Source organism: Heptranchias perlo, chromosome 23 (assembly GCF_035084215.1).
Source record: "Heptranchias perlo isolate sHepPer1 chromosome 23, sHepPer1.hap1, whole genome shotgun sequence".
NCBI lineage: Eukaryota > Metazoa > Chordata > Chondrichthyes > Hexanchiformes > Hexanchidae > Heptranchias > Heptranchias perlo.
In genome coordinates, this window is record NC_090347.1 from 18,295,216 (window position 1) to 18,312,468 (window position 17,253).

The window sequence follows — 17,253 nt, forward strand, 5'->3', positions numbered from 1 at the left end:
TGGATAGACTGGAGAAGCTGGGGTTGTTCTCCTTAGAGCAGAGAAGGTTAAGTGGAGATTTGATAGAGGTATTCAAAATCATAAAGGGTCTGGACAGAGTGGATAAAGAGAAACTTTTCCTATCGGCGGAAGGGTCAGGAACCAGAGAGCATAGATTTAAGGTGATTCGCAAAAGAACCAAAGGCGACATGAGGAAAAACTTTTTTACACAGTGAGTGGTTATGATCTGGAATGCACTGCCTGAGGGGGTCATGGAGGCAGATTGAATCGTGGCTTTCAAAAAGGAATTGGACAAGTGCTTGAAGGGAAAAAATTTGCAGGGCTATGGGGAAAGGGCGGGAGCGTGGGACTTGCTGGATTGTTCTTGCAGAGAGCTGGCATGGACTCGACGGACCGAATGGCCTCCTTCCGAGCTGTAACTATTCTATGATTCACCTGAGAGGATAGACAGGGCTTTGGTTTAACATCTCCTCTGTAAGATGGCACCTCTGACAATGCAGCACTCCCTCAGTACTGCACTGAAGTGCCAGCCTAGATTATGTGCTCAAGTCTCTGGAATCGGGCTTGAACCTATGACCTTCTGGCTCAGAGACGAGGGTGCTACCAGCGAGTCGAGGCTGACACATAACTGCTTTGTCATTGGGTAATAGTCCAATCAGTTTAAAGTATCAAACCAAATCTTACCTTTAGCTGAAATAGAATTATTAGTTAGAAGCTGCATATATTATGATAACTAGAACTTCAACAATACACAGTAAACCGCATCATTTCACTGATTAGTTCTTGCTGTCCCACAAATTATCAGTTAGGTGCACCCTTCCACTTCCGCTTATATGATGCAAATGGAACGTTATTGTTAGTGTAAAACCGGATGGGCAAAATTTCTGAATTTCAGAAATTTCGCATTCCCTCCATGAGGAATTCATGCTTGTTTAAGATAATATGTTTTCTCCATTTCTAATCAAATTTCCTCCTTTTCCCTCCTTGAAGGTGTTGACTATTTGGTGGAATAGAGTCCCATAGACACTGAGCACCCACCTGGAAGCTCACCCAATCGTCCGTTATTTATGCGTGAGTCATGATAGTGACAGGCTATTCAACATTATAGCCAAGCACAATTCTGTCCTCAACTGATGCCCACTTCCAACATGTGTCACTGGATAGCAAGCAGCAGCAGGAACTGTGGCTGATATTTCCCTTTTTTTTTAATGTGGGTGTGCTGAGGTCAACGGTGGTACCCCTACCATCACCCTGGCCCAAATCATCTAACCCAGCATAGACCAGAGATCATTCACGGAATCTCTGAAAAGTTTTTCTAACGAGACGTTAAACCATACTCAGGTGAACATAAAAAATCCCTTGGCTCAAAAAAAAGAACAAGGACTTCTCCTGGTGTCCAGGACAATATTCCTCCCTTAACCATTACCACTCAGAATAGATTATCTGTTCATTCAATCATTTGCTGTTTGTGGAACCTTGCTGTGTGTGAATTATCTTCAAAAGTAACTCGTTGGTTGTAATCTGGGATTTGGGATATTCTGAGGTGCTATACAAACGTTAGTTTGTTCTTTCTATTGATGCTCTGCATGCCTCAGCTAGTCACTAGATAAGACCACTAAACAATGAGATCAATTTTTATTTTGGAATCTGGATATTCAAAAATCACAATCCTTTGCCATCACCCAGGTTCTTTCATTTAAATAACTTTTATTGCGGGGGTGGCGGAGGGGAGAAGATTTTCCAATCGTAGGAACAATCAAAGCAAAAGATTCAATATGGTTAGAAACTAAAAATGACTAATTGAAAAGTCATCATGCAAACGGTGATATCAAAGCAGAGTAGAGATGTGTACGTTAAGGCAATTACCTTGACTGGTGCCATCACAGTTTTGTCGCTGCTGTTCGAGTTCAGCCAGTTCACTCAGCAGAGCTATTCCGTGCATCCCTGAGCAGGGGTAAAAGGTCGAGGTTGTAGGGTGTGACGGTGGTATGGGGGTGCTGGGAACCTCAGGCTCCAAAACAAGGAGCTCTCCCATGCTGAGGCCAGCTGCCACCAGGGCATTCATCCCTGCCATGCAGTCCAAGCGCCACTTGAACACTTCATCCCTCTCTGAGGCATCATGGCTAATTTCGGAATCCTCATCTTGATTCACTTGCTTGGCTTCCTCAACAATTTTGCATTCCTGTTTTAAGTCAGTCTCAACTACCGAACCCAAGTGATCAGAGTTCCTTACGTCCAATGTTTCACTGGTTAAAGTTGTGGACTCACTGATTGAGTGAGGTGACTCCGTCACTGAAATATCTTGTCCACCTTCTTCTCCTATAAGACCTCCATCAGTGACAATTCCCTGAGCAGCAATCAAATGCCTTGAGCATTCCATGTTTTCTTTCATAGATGACTCAAGTTGCTCCACAGTTGAATTCCCTGCTGGCAATGCATTTTCTGTCTCCTTTGCTTCGGAGTTGCAGAGAACGTTGTGTGTATTTTGCTCTTCAGCATCCAGTCCGTTCGTTGCGATCCGTTTATCGAGGGGGCTTGCCTCCTCCACCATGTTTGGCCGAGTATCACAGTGAATTTTCTCACCAGGCGTAAAGGTCCTGGACTGCTCTGGTTCAGCCGCCGTGGTGACAGGTTGCATAGTTTCAGGGTGTGCAGGATCGGCAGAGTGCACAAGTGGAGTTGGGGAACTGTAGCCCATGGTGACGGCTGTGTATGTGTAGCCAGGTGGAAGATCTGGAACAGAGAGTGAGAAGGAACACGTTTTATGCAACACAACTATCACTAACCTTCGAAGTTCGCCAGAATTTGAGAACATTCATCGTGGCTTTACCAGCAGAGATAGTTTTCTAAAGATCTAGATTTCCTTTCTACCACGATGGGGCCAACTTCATTTAAATTGTTCAGATGTTTCTGGTATGTAACTCTCCATGGCGACTGCATGGGTGCATGATCCTGTTCTTCATACAAAACAGGAAGTGTGACCTGTAGAGCCTACAGGTCAATGCAGTTGCTGCGTTAAGTCCATTTTAATTTATTCTTCTTTTTACCCTGATGAATTGAATATGCCTGAGGGCATAAATCATCACTTAAGGTGACAGCAATCACAATGCCACGATGCTCACTCTACACCAACCTTTGAAACTGCAATAGAAAATATTTTTTGTTCAGGTGTTTTATGTTCACAAACTGCTACAAGAATATGAGAATTTACTTACTGAACAAAAAACAAACTGCAGTGCAAGCAGGAGCAGAGGTTGTGGCTACGCTTGAAAACTTTGGGCAGGGTTATCTATTTGTTTATGGGGGTGAAAGGGTTAAGCCTCGTCGCTGCAACGCTCTCCACCCTGAACTGATAATCTCCCTGACGTCTGATTGTACAGCTGACACTGAGCTCAAGCAACAAAACAAATGTTATCACTCAGTCTTCCCCAAGAACTCTGAAGGTGCCCCTGACTTTATCCTGGTTGGCAGCATCCTGACTACCTTGTCATCAACTGACTGTAATTAATGGTATCCATCCGCCTCTTTGACATAGCCACCAGATGAATTTGTATCCTTCCACCAAAGTGCTTCCTTCCCAAGGACTGCTGAAGGATAAAAAGGTTTCTATCTGCCAGGCTGCTCTGGCTTTTTCCTCCTTTTCTCTCCAACATAAAACAAAAGAATTTCAGCAGCTGCATATCATCTAACCTTGAAAATTAGAAGGAAATATATCAGATTTTAGTGTCTTCTGAGTTTGTTAGACATGATAGCTGGGCTTTAGGGTGACTATAAGGCACTTTCAGCTGATTTTCATGTGAAAAGTTGCAAGATTTTAAGCATCATGTAAAGTACTTTGAGATTAAAAAAAAAACAGAACAGGGGTCATCTATAATTTGCTTTGATGATTATTTCCCTCTTTTTTCCTCCAGAGATGTCAGACAGTCTGAGCCTTGGACTTTTCCATACTCGTGTCACAAAGTGCTTCATCCAATCATCCAGGTGAAAACTGGCAGATCTTACCCACTGATACCTGACACGTTTAACACCCTGTTCAGAGTGGCAAACAGTGTGTTGTTCATTGAATCATTTATCAGTGAATTTTCTTTCAACTGAAAACTCAAAAACTATCTGGTTTTCAATATTCTCCTGGTAGCGTCTACAAATTGTAAATGTATAAATGCCCAGCTAATAGACTCTACTTGTTACAGTGACCATTTCAAAGTTTATAGAATACCCCAATGAGCAGTAATGTTGGATTGTAGCTTTTCCTGCCCTCCCCCAAGGTTTTATTATTTGCATTAGCTTCTACCAATTATCGTCAGAACACACAACTAGAGTGTTGCCTCTGAGAAAAGGAGACGGTTTGAGCTGTATAAACTGTGAGAGGCACATAGTCTGTATCCATTTGCCATTGATTTATTGATCGATCTTTATAAACAGTCTCCCAATGGTCTTCTTCCAGCCACTGGTAGTTTTACTGCCGGATAGGAGAAAATTGAATGGAGCATTTGTTGGAACACCGATTCATGCACCTTTACACCAGCCATTCTCTGTTATTCTATGTTTTTTATAGTATGTACTAACCCACTGGTCAGTAGGCCATTGCTCCAGTGAAATATCTGTATTATAGTGATCCTGTCAGATTTTGAAGTACCAGGACTCACAATAACTGGAGCCTTTCAATTCTGCTCAAAACATATATACTTATGTTGTTGATAATAATCGTGTTCATACCTGGCTCAAAGGATTCTGGATAATGTTGACGTGGCTGTCCTTCAACTCTCTTTTCAGCTGTTTGATTTCCTGTGGAATTCTGGGAAGAAGGAGAGCTGACTGCTGGGGACTGTGGGACAATGGTGGGACCAGAAGAAGGACAAGAAGGTAAAGGACATAGAGCAGTGGGCTGGGGGGTGGGGCAACCTGACTTGGGTCTTAGAGAAGGTGAATGGTGGCATGGTGAGAGTTTGGCAGAACACATGCCAGATGGCAGTATGACAGGTGAAGAAAGACTCTTGGGAGAGTTTAAGGCAACTGTTTTGTGTGATCTCCTATTCCTCTCTAGAGTATGTTCTTCTGCTTCTATTCGGCGCTCCTCTGCCTTCCGATGATCCTGAGGAAAAGACAAGAGTTCAGGTGGTCAACTGAGATTGTTAATGGCAAAGAGTCTGCTTGTTTCCTCCAATTTTCCTACAAGTAAGTTAGAGCACATCAAATCTAAACTTTTAGTTAACTCTTAAATTAGTAACAGAGGGACAGCTATCCGATTCAAATAGAGATACACTTTGTCAATAAAACGTGCATTTATGTTTTAAGTTTACAAGCTCCATTGGGGATTCTCCCCTCCAATTTGATAGTGTCTTCTCGAAACTTCCTGTCGCACTCTAGAACTCCCAAGGCACCACTCAATTACTGTTGTTCCTTAGCATGGGAGGGAGCTGAGCGAAGGCAGACACTATCAAATCAGAGGTACGAGCTTCCAGCTGAGATTAGAGCCCTGTTAGTAATCATCACTTTCCACTTCAAGTAATATATTATATGATCCTTTTCAGTCATCAAAAATGTTAATCAGAATAAATTTACAGCCACAAAAGGAGAGTCGCTCCTCATAAAGGAATCATTTCAGCAGAGTGTGAGGTGCTGTGAAAAATGTGGGGAGCAAGGGAATGGAGGACAAACTATAAATTGTCAAAATAAAAAGCTATGCAAACAAAATTAATTAATTGTGTTCTTTTCTCACCACTAGTTGTGAGTGCCGCTGGAGTTCAAGTGCTTGTGCCCGTTGTTGCTGCTGCTGCTGCTGATGCTGTTGTTGTAACATGTAGAGTTCCTGCTGCCGAAGAAGCTGCGAGCGAGGATATACTGAAATCTGGCCTGGATGCTGCATGTGTGATGTGGGCGCTCGTGCTGGGTAAATAGGTGGCCAGAGAGAATGTGCAGGATCCATCACTTCAGCTGGAAGACCCCAGCAAAGAAAGAGTTACATTTAGATAATATCACGGCGGTACCTTCCACATTCAAAGACACCCTGTTGTTCCGACATATTACAGCATTCGTTTGAGATCGTTTTACATTACAATTAATAAATTATTTAACTATACAACTTAACTTAGAAACCAACTTCGTTCCTATTAAAATTGAATGATTTGATACAAAAATTGACCAAAAAACAGCTCAGCTTCAGAACCAAATATAGAGTCTATTACAATCATGCTGCATGGGGAGCAAGTCGGTGATTCTTGATGTTCTTATCACAGCAGAGTTTTTAATTACTTCGTCTTGAATGGTGAGACAATTGGGGAAATTTCAATGCTGAATTATAGCACATCTTTCTACTTTCGCACCTAGTTGCAGCCAACACCCACTCCCAGATTAAATTATAACATGGGTTAGATGTAGCATTCACACCACACTGGCTCATCCTCTGATTCTTTTTCCATTAACTCAGGAGTCCCCAGAGCTCGGTCTTCTCTCTCAATCTGTTCCTTCTTCGCTAATCATTCAACCCTATCAAGATTTCTGCTGATGATTCCACTTTACATTCATCAACTTCCTTCAGATCATACACCCTTAGTGCTCACAACCTCCAATCCTCTTGCAGTGCAAATGTAAACCCACTACATTTAGATCTCCTGCTATCCTTCAATGGGCAATGAAAATCTGGTTTCTTTCAATTCTTCAAAGTTAGTTTCTTCAGGTATCCATCTAACCAAGAGATGCAACCTCTTACATTTGATGACTCCATGCTTGTCCTTCTTCATCTATCGACATTCTTGGTCTCACTATCTACTCTGCCCTCAAATGGAACTCCCACATGTGCTCCATTGCTAAAGCTTCCTCCAGGAAGCTTGGTTTCGACCTTCCTGTCAAAAATGAAAGACCTGGGAAAAAAAAGCTTATTATCTGAGATGATCACTCCCTCAGTCGTGGCCACCAGTTTTATCTCTCTTTATTGCACTATTTCTCTCTATGTTCTCAATATTACTAATCACTGCTCTTCTGAACTTTTCTTCCTTGTTTCTTCTAAGCTGCAAATATGTTGCCCTACCTGTTGTTCCACTTCTCTACATCCCCATTGTGTTGAAATCACATTGCACAGTACACTTGCTCTAACTTATTCTTTCCCATGACCTGAAAGTATGGGGAACTACTAATCTCCCTCAGTCTTTTCCTTCTACAATCTTCAGGCTGTTAAAACGCAGGCTTAAAGCCAACCAATTACTACTTATGAATTTATCTTGTTAATTATACACTTCATTAATGCAGCATTTCAATTTTCTAAAACACTCATTTGAGTGATAATTTGAGTAATAATGTGAATTTAATGCCACAATAGGTGTCGTTTTGTCCAGTGCCCATTAAGACTGGTGAAACTAATTCCAGTTAGGACCGTTATGGCATTTGAGTGGGAATTTTCATACATATATTTCGGCTCAATTTGAACCCAAGTTTCAAATGTAAAGGGAACACTATGCCACTGCAAGCGGACGTATTTATGTCTGGACATTTTCTATATCGATAAAATATTAAAAACAATATTTGTAGTGAACACAGATGTCAGGCCGAGATGTCACCCTCTAGATGTCAAGCTTTGTTATGGATTCAAAATAATCTTAAAATGTTGAGTGCTTCTGAACCACAATCTGAAATTGGCAAGCACATTACAATCTGATGAATTCCCTATCCAGACAACAGGTCACCGACTGACCTAAGCCTCTGTTTATTTAACAGCTATTAGACTTTCATGACCTTAAAGGGACACAGCCCAACCTAGCAGAATAATGCATTGTGCATACATGATATAAAACTTTTATCCTTGTAAAGCAGCACATCATCTGACTTACCAGAGTAATGCCAAGGACGTCGACTAGTATATTATCATGTTTTACAGTTTGTTACTGATGACACCTTTATTAGCAACTTCCACAATGACATAAATCACCAGCTTGGATACATTTTTAGATAACCTATATTAGAATAAATTCAGCAGTCCCATACTCCCATCAGGAGCTGAACTCAAAGGAAGCACAAGGCTGAAGTAAGGCTACAGAACTGTAACCCTGACTCTATGACGCATGCTCCCTTTGGACACGGCTCCCGCTGAGAGCATTGGACTGCTGAATTTACCCTACTGTTTCATGAAAAAGTGTCTTGGTGAATTTGTTTGTGCAGTAACATAAAGGCTGAGGAACGGAATATCTTTTCCCTTTATGCAACTGGTCGCATTTACTCCCAAGTCAGGCTAAGCATATGTTTCTTGCAGTGTAGAGTTTCTATTTTTACATAGCCTACCTTTCCAGGCTCTCTGAATGAGATTACATAACTTGTGTTAATTAATGTCAAAGTACAGGCAGTTTTGATAGGGATTTCTGTTTACTGGGAACTAAATCGGAAGGTCTGGGCTTCATTCTCCCAATAAAGTCATGACTTTCATCCTCTGTATTTGAGTGTGGATTCAGTCTCAGGCCCCTCAGTCATCCTTCCTCTTCTCAATGTCAATATGCAGAAGTCACTGATTAGGGAATACATGACACAAATTGATTGGAAAAATCAATTTAAAATGGACACTATGATCTTAGACCGTGTGAAAAATCATATATTTCTGTGAGAAGTTGTTTTATTTAATCTATTTATACCTTTAAAAAAGAGGTGTTTGTGAAGGCTGTGATGATGTTAAATGCAAAAATTATAGATCTGACTTTCAATGCATTTCTAAATATGTTCTAATTAAACGTGCCGACTCAAAATACCGAATTAAATCAAGCAAAGGGAGAATCATTCAGCCATTCCGGGATTTTAAAGGGAATATATTTCACCTCTTCATGACATCAAGAGCTAATAGTAGTTATGCCACTGTTCTCCCCTTGCTCTTTGCTATGTTTAGTATGACACCTCAACACAAAGGACAATAGGAAGGCCACAATTAGTCCAATTTACCTGCACTAAAAAGATAAAATTAGTAAAGAAATAATAAAGCTTTTATCAAAACTAACAATATGCAAAGGTTCACGTGATGTACATTCTCCAGGAAAGACTTCTTTTTGCATCTGGTCTTTATTATATTGACCTGTTTAAATACATTTAATTTTATTGTTATAAATTATAAAAGGAAAGGAAATATCAAATTTATTGTTTTATCGTTATATCTCTTTCACAGTGTGGTTTCCCTTAATTGCAATGCAGATCTTATTTTTTACAGAATTAGGCAGTGTGTGTGTGCAGGGAGAGAGAGAAAAAGACTGAAAGAAGGATAAAACTTGTATTTAAGTATGTCTTACACATCCAAAGGACATCCCAAAGTGTTTTACAGCCATATCTATTTACAGTGATATCTCAAGCAATATGTAATCTTAGCAAAATTGATGGGGGTAGAAATTAAAATTTTTAGTAACAGTGATTTGTGATACTAGTTGAATTTGATCAAGTTTTTTCTATTTATCTTGTTCAAAGAATATAAAAAGTAGAATAGAGCATTTTACATTTTTAAAAGACAAGCTAATTTTCCGCCCCTAATCTGCACACCATTAATGCAGTGCATTACCGAGATGATGAGGAGTTGGGTGTGGTGCTGGTGGCTCAGTGGGCAGGATAACAAGCTGGGCTGAAGGATCTTGAGAAAGCGGGAATACTGTCTGCATGGCACTTGGCATCGATGCTGGAAATCCAGGTGGTAGGTTGGAATGCAGAGCTGGGTGCCCGATTCCTGTGTTAGAGAAAAAAAAACACATCATTTGTAAAAACAAACTGAGTAAAGAAATGTTAAAATGTAAATATTGTGATGAACAATTATAGGAAACAAACTGCTCTGGTCATTATGTGTAGTGAAACCTCAAGCACTTTCTTTTTGAATGCATTTACAGTGTCACGATACAAAGCAACCAGAACAATTCTTCTCCCACGTATTCTAGCAGCTGTACAGTCTCCTCATCTTAGCTATCATTCACTAGTACAGTATTTGTTCTTCCTAAGCACGTAGCTGATAAAATGATTCACAGTAATAACATAAAAGGAAGCATGGAAAGAGAAAAGGACAATTGATCCATCAAGCCCACTTCTTCCACAGATCATGGACACTCTGTCCTATTAGCTGCCTCATTTATTTAATCACTGAGGGAAAGTTATGCAAAATGTATTCCTGAGTTCCAACGGGGTTCGCATTAGTTATAAACGAAATGGGAGAAGGGTATTGCAATATTCTAACATAAATAGATGGCTCTATGGAATGTAAAGGTGGATGAATGTACGGTTATGCACTCTGGAACAGGAAACATCAAAAATGCACACAAGAAGGGGTGTCTGAACCTACCCGCTTAGTTAGTCTAGTTCACTTTGAATTTTACCAAACTTCATTATACTGCTGACCACAGGGCATCAGTGTCATCAGCAAATTTTATATTACAAGAATTTTCCTCCTCCATATCATTTCTGGACAATAAGGTTTACTCATTTGATGAATTTGAGAAGGGGAGTAGCACTAGAAAGAAAGTGATTAAGAAGAGGGACTAGATACACATATCCTTCCACAGGGAGTAACTATTTGCTTATTAATTGATCCCATAATTAATAAGCAAAATTATGGGATGACATTACCACAGCAACAGTGACTGTCTACCTCTCCACTTCCTACTCCTTCCTTAAAACCCTTCATAAATCCCTCTCTTTGACCAAGCTTTTAGTCACCCCTCCTAATATCTCCTTCTTTGGATCGGCAACAATCTTTCACTGATTATACTTCTGTGAGGTGCCTAGAGACTTTTTTCTACGTCAAATGCAAGTTGTTGCTAAAACTAGAAATGTCAGAAAGTGAAAATCCATCCAAAGTCTGTGAAATAAAAAAATTCCCCCACCTCCAAGAGTTTCAAAACTATTTATTTGGCAAAAAGAATTTCATTATAAATATTATGTGGACTACCAATTCCTTTGGTGGTTTCCAAATTCTAGACTGGCCAGTTTGTGTGTAACTAATTTTTTTTGCAGAAAACAGTAACATTTTGATAACAATTGGTTATGGTACTGGACTAGTAATCCAGAGACCTGGACACACCATCCTGAGTACATAAGTTCAAATCCCACCATAGCAGTTTGAGAATCTGAATTCTGTTTTAAAATCTGGAAATAAAAAGCTAGCATTAGTAAAACTGAAAATGAAATTATCAAATTGTTGTAAAAACCCAACTGATTCACTATTGTCCTTTAGGGAAGGAAACCTGCCATCTTTACCCAGTCTGGCCTACAACTACCCTCTAAAGTTTCCTAGGAATGGGCAATAATTGCCAGCAACACCCACATCTCTCAATTTTTTTTTAATTATAAGGGGAAAATGAAAGATGAATGACAGGAATAAATCAAATAGAATCAAAACTAAACAAAAACAAATTGCTGAATAATCCTATAAAGATCAGACAAGAAAATGTTCTTAAAAAACTAAATGGAAGGCTGATGAAATAGGCAAATACAATTATAAAAAGCAGCCATATAAAAACAGGGAAAAACCAGAATGAGTCACGCGGCAATTATAGAATTTATCCTGTTTACTGTCCAAATCACACATAATTCTGTTCTGCATCATCTCTTATATGGTTTCTGTGAGATTATTTTGATAGTCTCCCAAAATACAGCATATTAAAACTAGAATAATAGAAAAATGCTACCTTTTTTTAACATTTCTTGTAGTTGAAAGTACACTACAAGTTTTGCTGCAAACAGATGAAACAGTAGTTCAGCATAACTACTTTCAACTAAATATTTGTAACAAGTGAACACAATTACCCTGGAAAACAGGTTAGTTCCTAACCATAAATAAATGTACATCAGCAATTTGATCTCATTAGTTTAACTACCAACAATAATAATTGGAAGGATATGGTAATGTTGCCCTGTTGGAATCTTCTGGAAATTGCTGGGATCAGTTATAATAACACAGTGGGTGGGTTATTGCTACTGGGTGGTACAAAATAAAATACAACGGTTACTGATATCCTGGAATGATTTTAATTTTTTATGAATAATTTTATGATATTTATATTGGTTCTGGAGATTTGGGTGACTTACAACTCGATGTAGAGGCGAGATACCATTTAAAGAAAACATTTTTGGTCAGCTGTGTGTCTGACATGTGCAGAAAACCATTACATGTTGATGTGTTTCCAAACCTAACTACTGACAAATCTGCATGGGTACAGTTTCTGTTTGCCTAATATAGAGGACACATCCCATTTACCTAAGTCCACAGAGCTTGGCACAGCCTAGGCTTAGGGAGCCCCCAGTGTGTGCAGGGTTAATGATGGAGTTTTACCAGTTAAAACCATGCACTCTACCAGCACAGAGAAATGCAAAGCTTCCCTGCTGTTTGTTCAAGCAGGACCATGCTACCTAGTAGGGCATTGGCTTTCAGGGTTATCTGGAGCCGAGTGGGAAGATTCCCAGCTCTCAGTGACAGGTCTACTCCTCCAGGTTCTGGGAGCCGGACTGGCTGCTCATTCGACCGCAGTACATGGAGTACCACACACCTGCCTCGCTTTGGTATTGGATTACCACATCTGCCACAAAGGGTTGACTTGGTTCCAAACTTTAAATAAAGATCTTAAGGGAGATAAGCAGTAGGGTTGTCACTCCAATCGTAATGCAATTTCCATTGCCATTTCAAGATGCTGCCAGCACCAGGTAGTCACACTACTGATGCTTTATAAGGGAAAGGCACAAGGACACTCAGCCAATCAGAAATGTCTATGAAAGGCAGTGACTATCAGCCAATCAGAAATGGCTATCAAAGGCCGTGACTATCAGCCAATCAGAAATGGCTATCAAAGGCAGTGACTATCAGCCAATCAGAAAGGGCTATCAAAGGCAGTGACTATCAGCCAATCAGAAATGGCTATCAAAGGCAGTGACTGTTAGCCAATCAGAGATAGTGATCAAAGGCAGTATCAGCTAATCAAAAATGGCTATGAAAGGCAGTGACTATCAACCAATCAGAAATAGCTATGAAAGGCATGCCTATCAGCCAATCAGAAATGTCTATGAAAGGCAGTGCCTACCAGCCAATCAGAAATGGCTGTGAAAGGCAGTGACGATCAGCGGCCCACTCTTATTTATCCAGTCTTCGCCAGAGAATCACCTGCAAAGGCTTCTGTTTCTGTTCCTGCTCCTGCACCGTTAGATCTGGAGTCCCATAAGGATCTATCCTTGGCCCCCTTCTATTTCTCATCTACATGCTGCCCCTCAGCGAAATCATCCGCAAACACGTCAGGTTCCACATGTGCGCTGACTACACCCACCTCTACCTCACCACCACCTCCCTCGACCCCTCCACAGTCTCTGGTTTGTCGCACTGCTTGTCCGACTGGATGAGCAAAAATTTCCTCAAACCAAATATTGGAGAAGGCCAAAGCCATTGTCTTCAGTCCCCGCCACAAACTCCGTTCCCTAGCCACCGACTCTATCACTCTCCCTGGCCACTGTCTGAGGCTGAGCCAGGCCCATTCTGAGGGACAGTATTAATTGCCATTTAGAAAGGCACGGATTAATCAAGGATAGTCAACATGGATTTGTTAAGGGAAGGTCGTGTCTGACTAACTTGATTGAATTTTTTGAGGCGATAACAAGCAGGGTTGATGAGGTTAACAGGTTTGATGTAGTGTACATGGATTTTAGCAAGGCTTTTGATAAGGTCCTACATGGCAGACTGGTCAGAAAAGAAAAGCCCATGGGATCCAAGGGAGAGTGGCAAGTAGGATCCAAAATTGGCTCAATGGCAGGAAGCAAAGGGTAATGGTTGACGGGTGTTTTTGTGACTGGAAGGCTGTTTCCAGTAGGGTCCCGCAGGACGAGGTCCCTTGGTTTTTGTGATATATATCAGTGATTTAGACTTAAATGTAGAGGGCATGATTAAGAAATTTGCAGATGATACAAAAGTTGGTCGTGTGGTTGATAGTGAGGAAGAAAGCTGTAGACTGCAGGAAGATATCAATGTACTGGTTAGGTGGGCACAAAAGTGGCAAATGGAATTCAATCCAGAGAAGTGTGAGGTAATGCATTTGGGGAGGGCAAACAAGGCAAGGGAGTACACAATAAATGGGAGGATACTGAGAAGCGTAGAGGAGCAGAGGATCTTGGAGTGCATGTCCACAGATTCCTGAAGGTAGCAGGACAGGTAGATAAGGTGGTTAAGAAGGCATACAGGATGCTTTCCTTTATCCGCTGAGGCAAAGAGTATAAGAGCAGGGAGGTTATGCTAGAACTGTATAAAACACTAGTTAGGCCACAGCTAGAGTACTGCGTACAATTCTGGTCACCACATTACAGGAAAGATGTAATTGCACTAGAGAGGGTACAGAGGAGATTTATGATGATGTTGCCAGGACTGGAGAATTTTAGCTATGAGAAAAGATTGGATAGGCTGGAGCTGTTTCCTTTGGAAGTAAGGAGGCTGAGGGGAGATTTAATTGAGGTGTATAAAATCATGAGGGGCCTAGATAGTGTGGCTAGGAAGGACCTATTTCCCTTAGCAGAGAAGTCAATAACCAGGGGGGATAGATTGAAAGTAACTGGTAGAAGGGGAGTTCAGGAGAAATTTTTTAACCCAGAGGGTGGGAGGGGTCTGGAACTCACTGCCTGAAAGGGTGGTAGAGGCAGAAACCCTCAACGCATTTAAAAAGTACTTGGGTATGCATTTGAAGTGCCATAACCTACAAGGCTATGGACCAAGAGCTTTAAAGTGGGATTAGGCTGGATAGCTCTTTATCAACTGGCACAGACACGATGGGCGAATGGCCTCCTTCTGTGCTGTAAATTTCTATGATTCTATGTCTCCGCCCCTGCTTCAGCTCATCTGCTGCTGAATCCTTCATCCATGCCTTTGTTACCTCTAAACTTGACTACAGAAACATAGAAAATAGGAGCAGGAGTAGGCCATTCGGCCCTTCGAGCCTGCTCCGCCATTCAATATGATCATGACTGATCCTCTATCTCAATACCATATTCCCGCTCTCTTCCCATACCCCTTGATGCCTTTTGTGTCTAGAAATCTATCTAGCTCCTTCTTAAATATATTCAGTGACTTGGCTTCCACAGTCTTCTGTGGTAGAGAATTCCACAGGTTCACCAGCCTCTGAGTGAAGATATTTCTCCTTATCTCAGTCCTAAATGTCCTACCCCGTATCCTGAGACTGTGACCCCTGGTTCTGGACTCCCCAGCCAGGGGAAACATCCTCCCTGCATCCAGTCTGACTGGCCCTGTCAGAATTTTATATGTTTCAATGAGATCCCCTCTCATTCTTCTAAACTCGATGTGGAGATGCCGGTGATGGACTGGGGTTGACAAATGTAAGGAATCTTACAACACCAGGTTATAGTCCAACTGTTTTATTTGATTTTCAAATAAAACAGTTGGACTATAACCTGGTGTTGTAAGATTCCTTACAATCTTCTAAACTCGAGTGAATACAGGCCGAGTCGAACCAATCTCTCCTCATATGACAGTCCTGCCATCCCAGGGATCAGTCTTGAGAACCTTTGCTGAACTCCCTCTCTGGCAAGTATATCCTTTCTTAGGTAAGGAGACCAAAACTACACACAATTCTCCAGGTGTGGTCTCACCATGGCCCTGTATAACTGCAGTAAGACATCCTTGCTCCTGTACTCAAATCCTCTTGCAATGAAGGCCAATATACCATTTGCCTTCCTAACTGCTTGCTGCACCTGCATGTTTCCTTTCAGTGACTGGTGTACAAGGACACCCAGGTCCCTTTGTACATCAACATTTCCTAATCTATCACCATTTAAATAATACTCTGCCTTTCTGTTTTTCCTTCCGAAGTGGATAACTTCACATTTATCCACGTTATACTGCATCTGCCATGTATTTGCCCACTCACTCAACTTGTCTAAATCGCCTTGAAGCCTCTTTGCATCCTCCTCTCAACTCACAATCCCACCTAGTTTTGTGTCGTCAGCAAACTTGGAAATATTACATTTGGTTCCCTCATCCAAATTATTGATATATATTGTGAATAGCTGGGGCCCAAGCACTGATCCCTGCGGTACCCCATTAGTCACTGCCTGCCACCCTGAAAAAGACCCATTTATTCCTACTCTCTGTTTCCTGTCTGTTAACCAATTTTCAATCAATGCCAGTATATTACCACCAATCCCATGTGCTTTAATTTTGCACACTAACCTCTTACGTGGGACTTTATCAAAGGCCTTCTGAAAATCCAAATAAACCACATCCACTGGTTCTCCCTTATCTATTCTACCAGTTACTTCCTCAAAAAACTCCAGTAGGTTTGTCAAACATGATTTCCCTTTCATAAATCCATGTTGACTTTGTCTAATTCCGTTGATATTTTCTAAGTGTCCTGTTATCACATCCGTTATAATAGACTCTAGCATTTTCCCTACTAGTGATGTTAGGCTAACCTGTAGTTCCCTGTTTTCTCTCTCCCTCCTTTTTTAAATAGTGGGGTTACATTTGCCGCCCTCCAATCTGCAGGAACTGTTCCATAATCTATAGAATTCATAATCTATTCCAATGTTCTCCTGGCCACCCTTCCATTTTCCACTCTCCATAAACTTGAGCTCATCTAAAACTCTGCTGCCTAACTCGCACCAAGTACAGTTCACCCATCACTCCTGTGCTCGCTGACCTATATTGGCTCCCGGTCTGGGAACGCCTCGATTTTAAAATTCTCATCCTTGTTTTCAAATACCTCCATGGCCTCGCCTCTCCCTATCTCTGTAACCTCCTCCAGCTCTACAACCCTCTGAAATCTCTGCACTCCTCCAATTCTTGCCTCTTGCACATCCTTGAGTTTAATTGCCATTGGCGGCCATGCCTTCAGCTGCCTAGCCCCTAAGCTCTGGAATTCCCTCCCTAAGCCTCTCTGGCTCTCTGTCTCTCGCTCCTTAAAACCTACCTTTTTGACCAAGCTTTTGGTTACCTGTCCTAATATCGCCTTATGTGGCTTGGTATCAAATTTTGTTTGATAATTGCTCCTGTGAAGCACCTTGGAACGTTTTACTATGTTAAAGGTGCTATATAAATGCAAGTTGTTGTTGTTAAATCAGAAATGGCTGTGAAAGGCAGTGACTATCAGCCAATCAGAAATGGTTATGAAAGGCAGTGACTATCCATAATGCAGCAGAAAAAAATCTACTTTAATTAGGAGCAGAATTTAAAATTCTCACTTGGATTGAAGAAATATTTGGAGTAGAACCCATAAATCAGTTTAAAACTAGAAATATTCTTTCGCATGTATTGTCTGAATTTTAACG

General features: G+C 41.1%; 1 protein-coding gene across 2 annotated transcripts in view; it reads right to left on the reverse strand.

The window, feature by feature from the left end:
• bahcc1b (BAH domain and coiled-coil containing 1b) overlaps window positions 1–17,253 on the reverse strand; it is a 220,666-nt gene that overhangs the window by 93,268 nt on the left and 110,145 nt on the right. For both annotated transcript variants that reach the window (XR_010966970.1, XM_068004128.1), the window contains exons 8-11: window positions 9,521–9,682; window positions 5,720–5,934; window positions 4,717–5,092; window positions 1,867–2,733 (exon numbers count right to left, since the gene is read on the reverse strand). Coding sequence is in view for 1 of the 2 variants with exons in the window: in XM_068004128.1 (XP_067860229.1) it covers window positions 1,867–2,733; window positions 4,717–5,092; window positions 5,720–5,934; window positions 9,521–9,682 (1,620 nt within the window). In the remaining variant the exon portion in view is untranslated. The remainder of the gene's footprint in view (window positions 1–1,866; window positions 2,734–4,716; window positions 5,093–5,719; window positions 5,935–9,520; window positions 9,683–17,253) is intronic.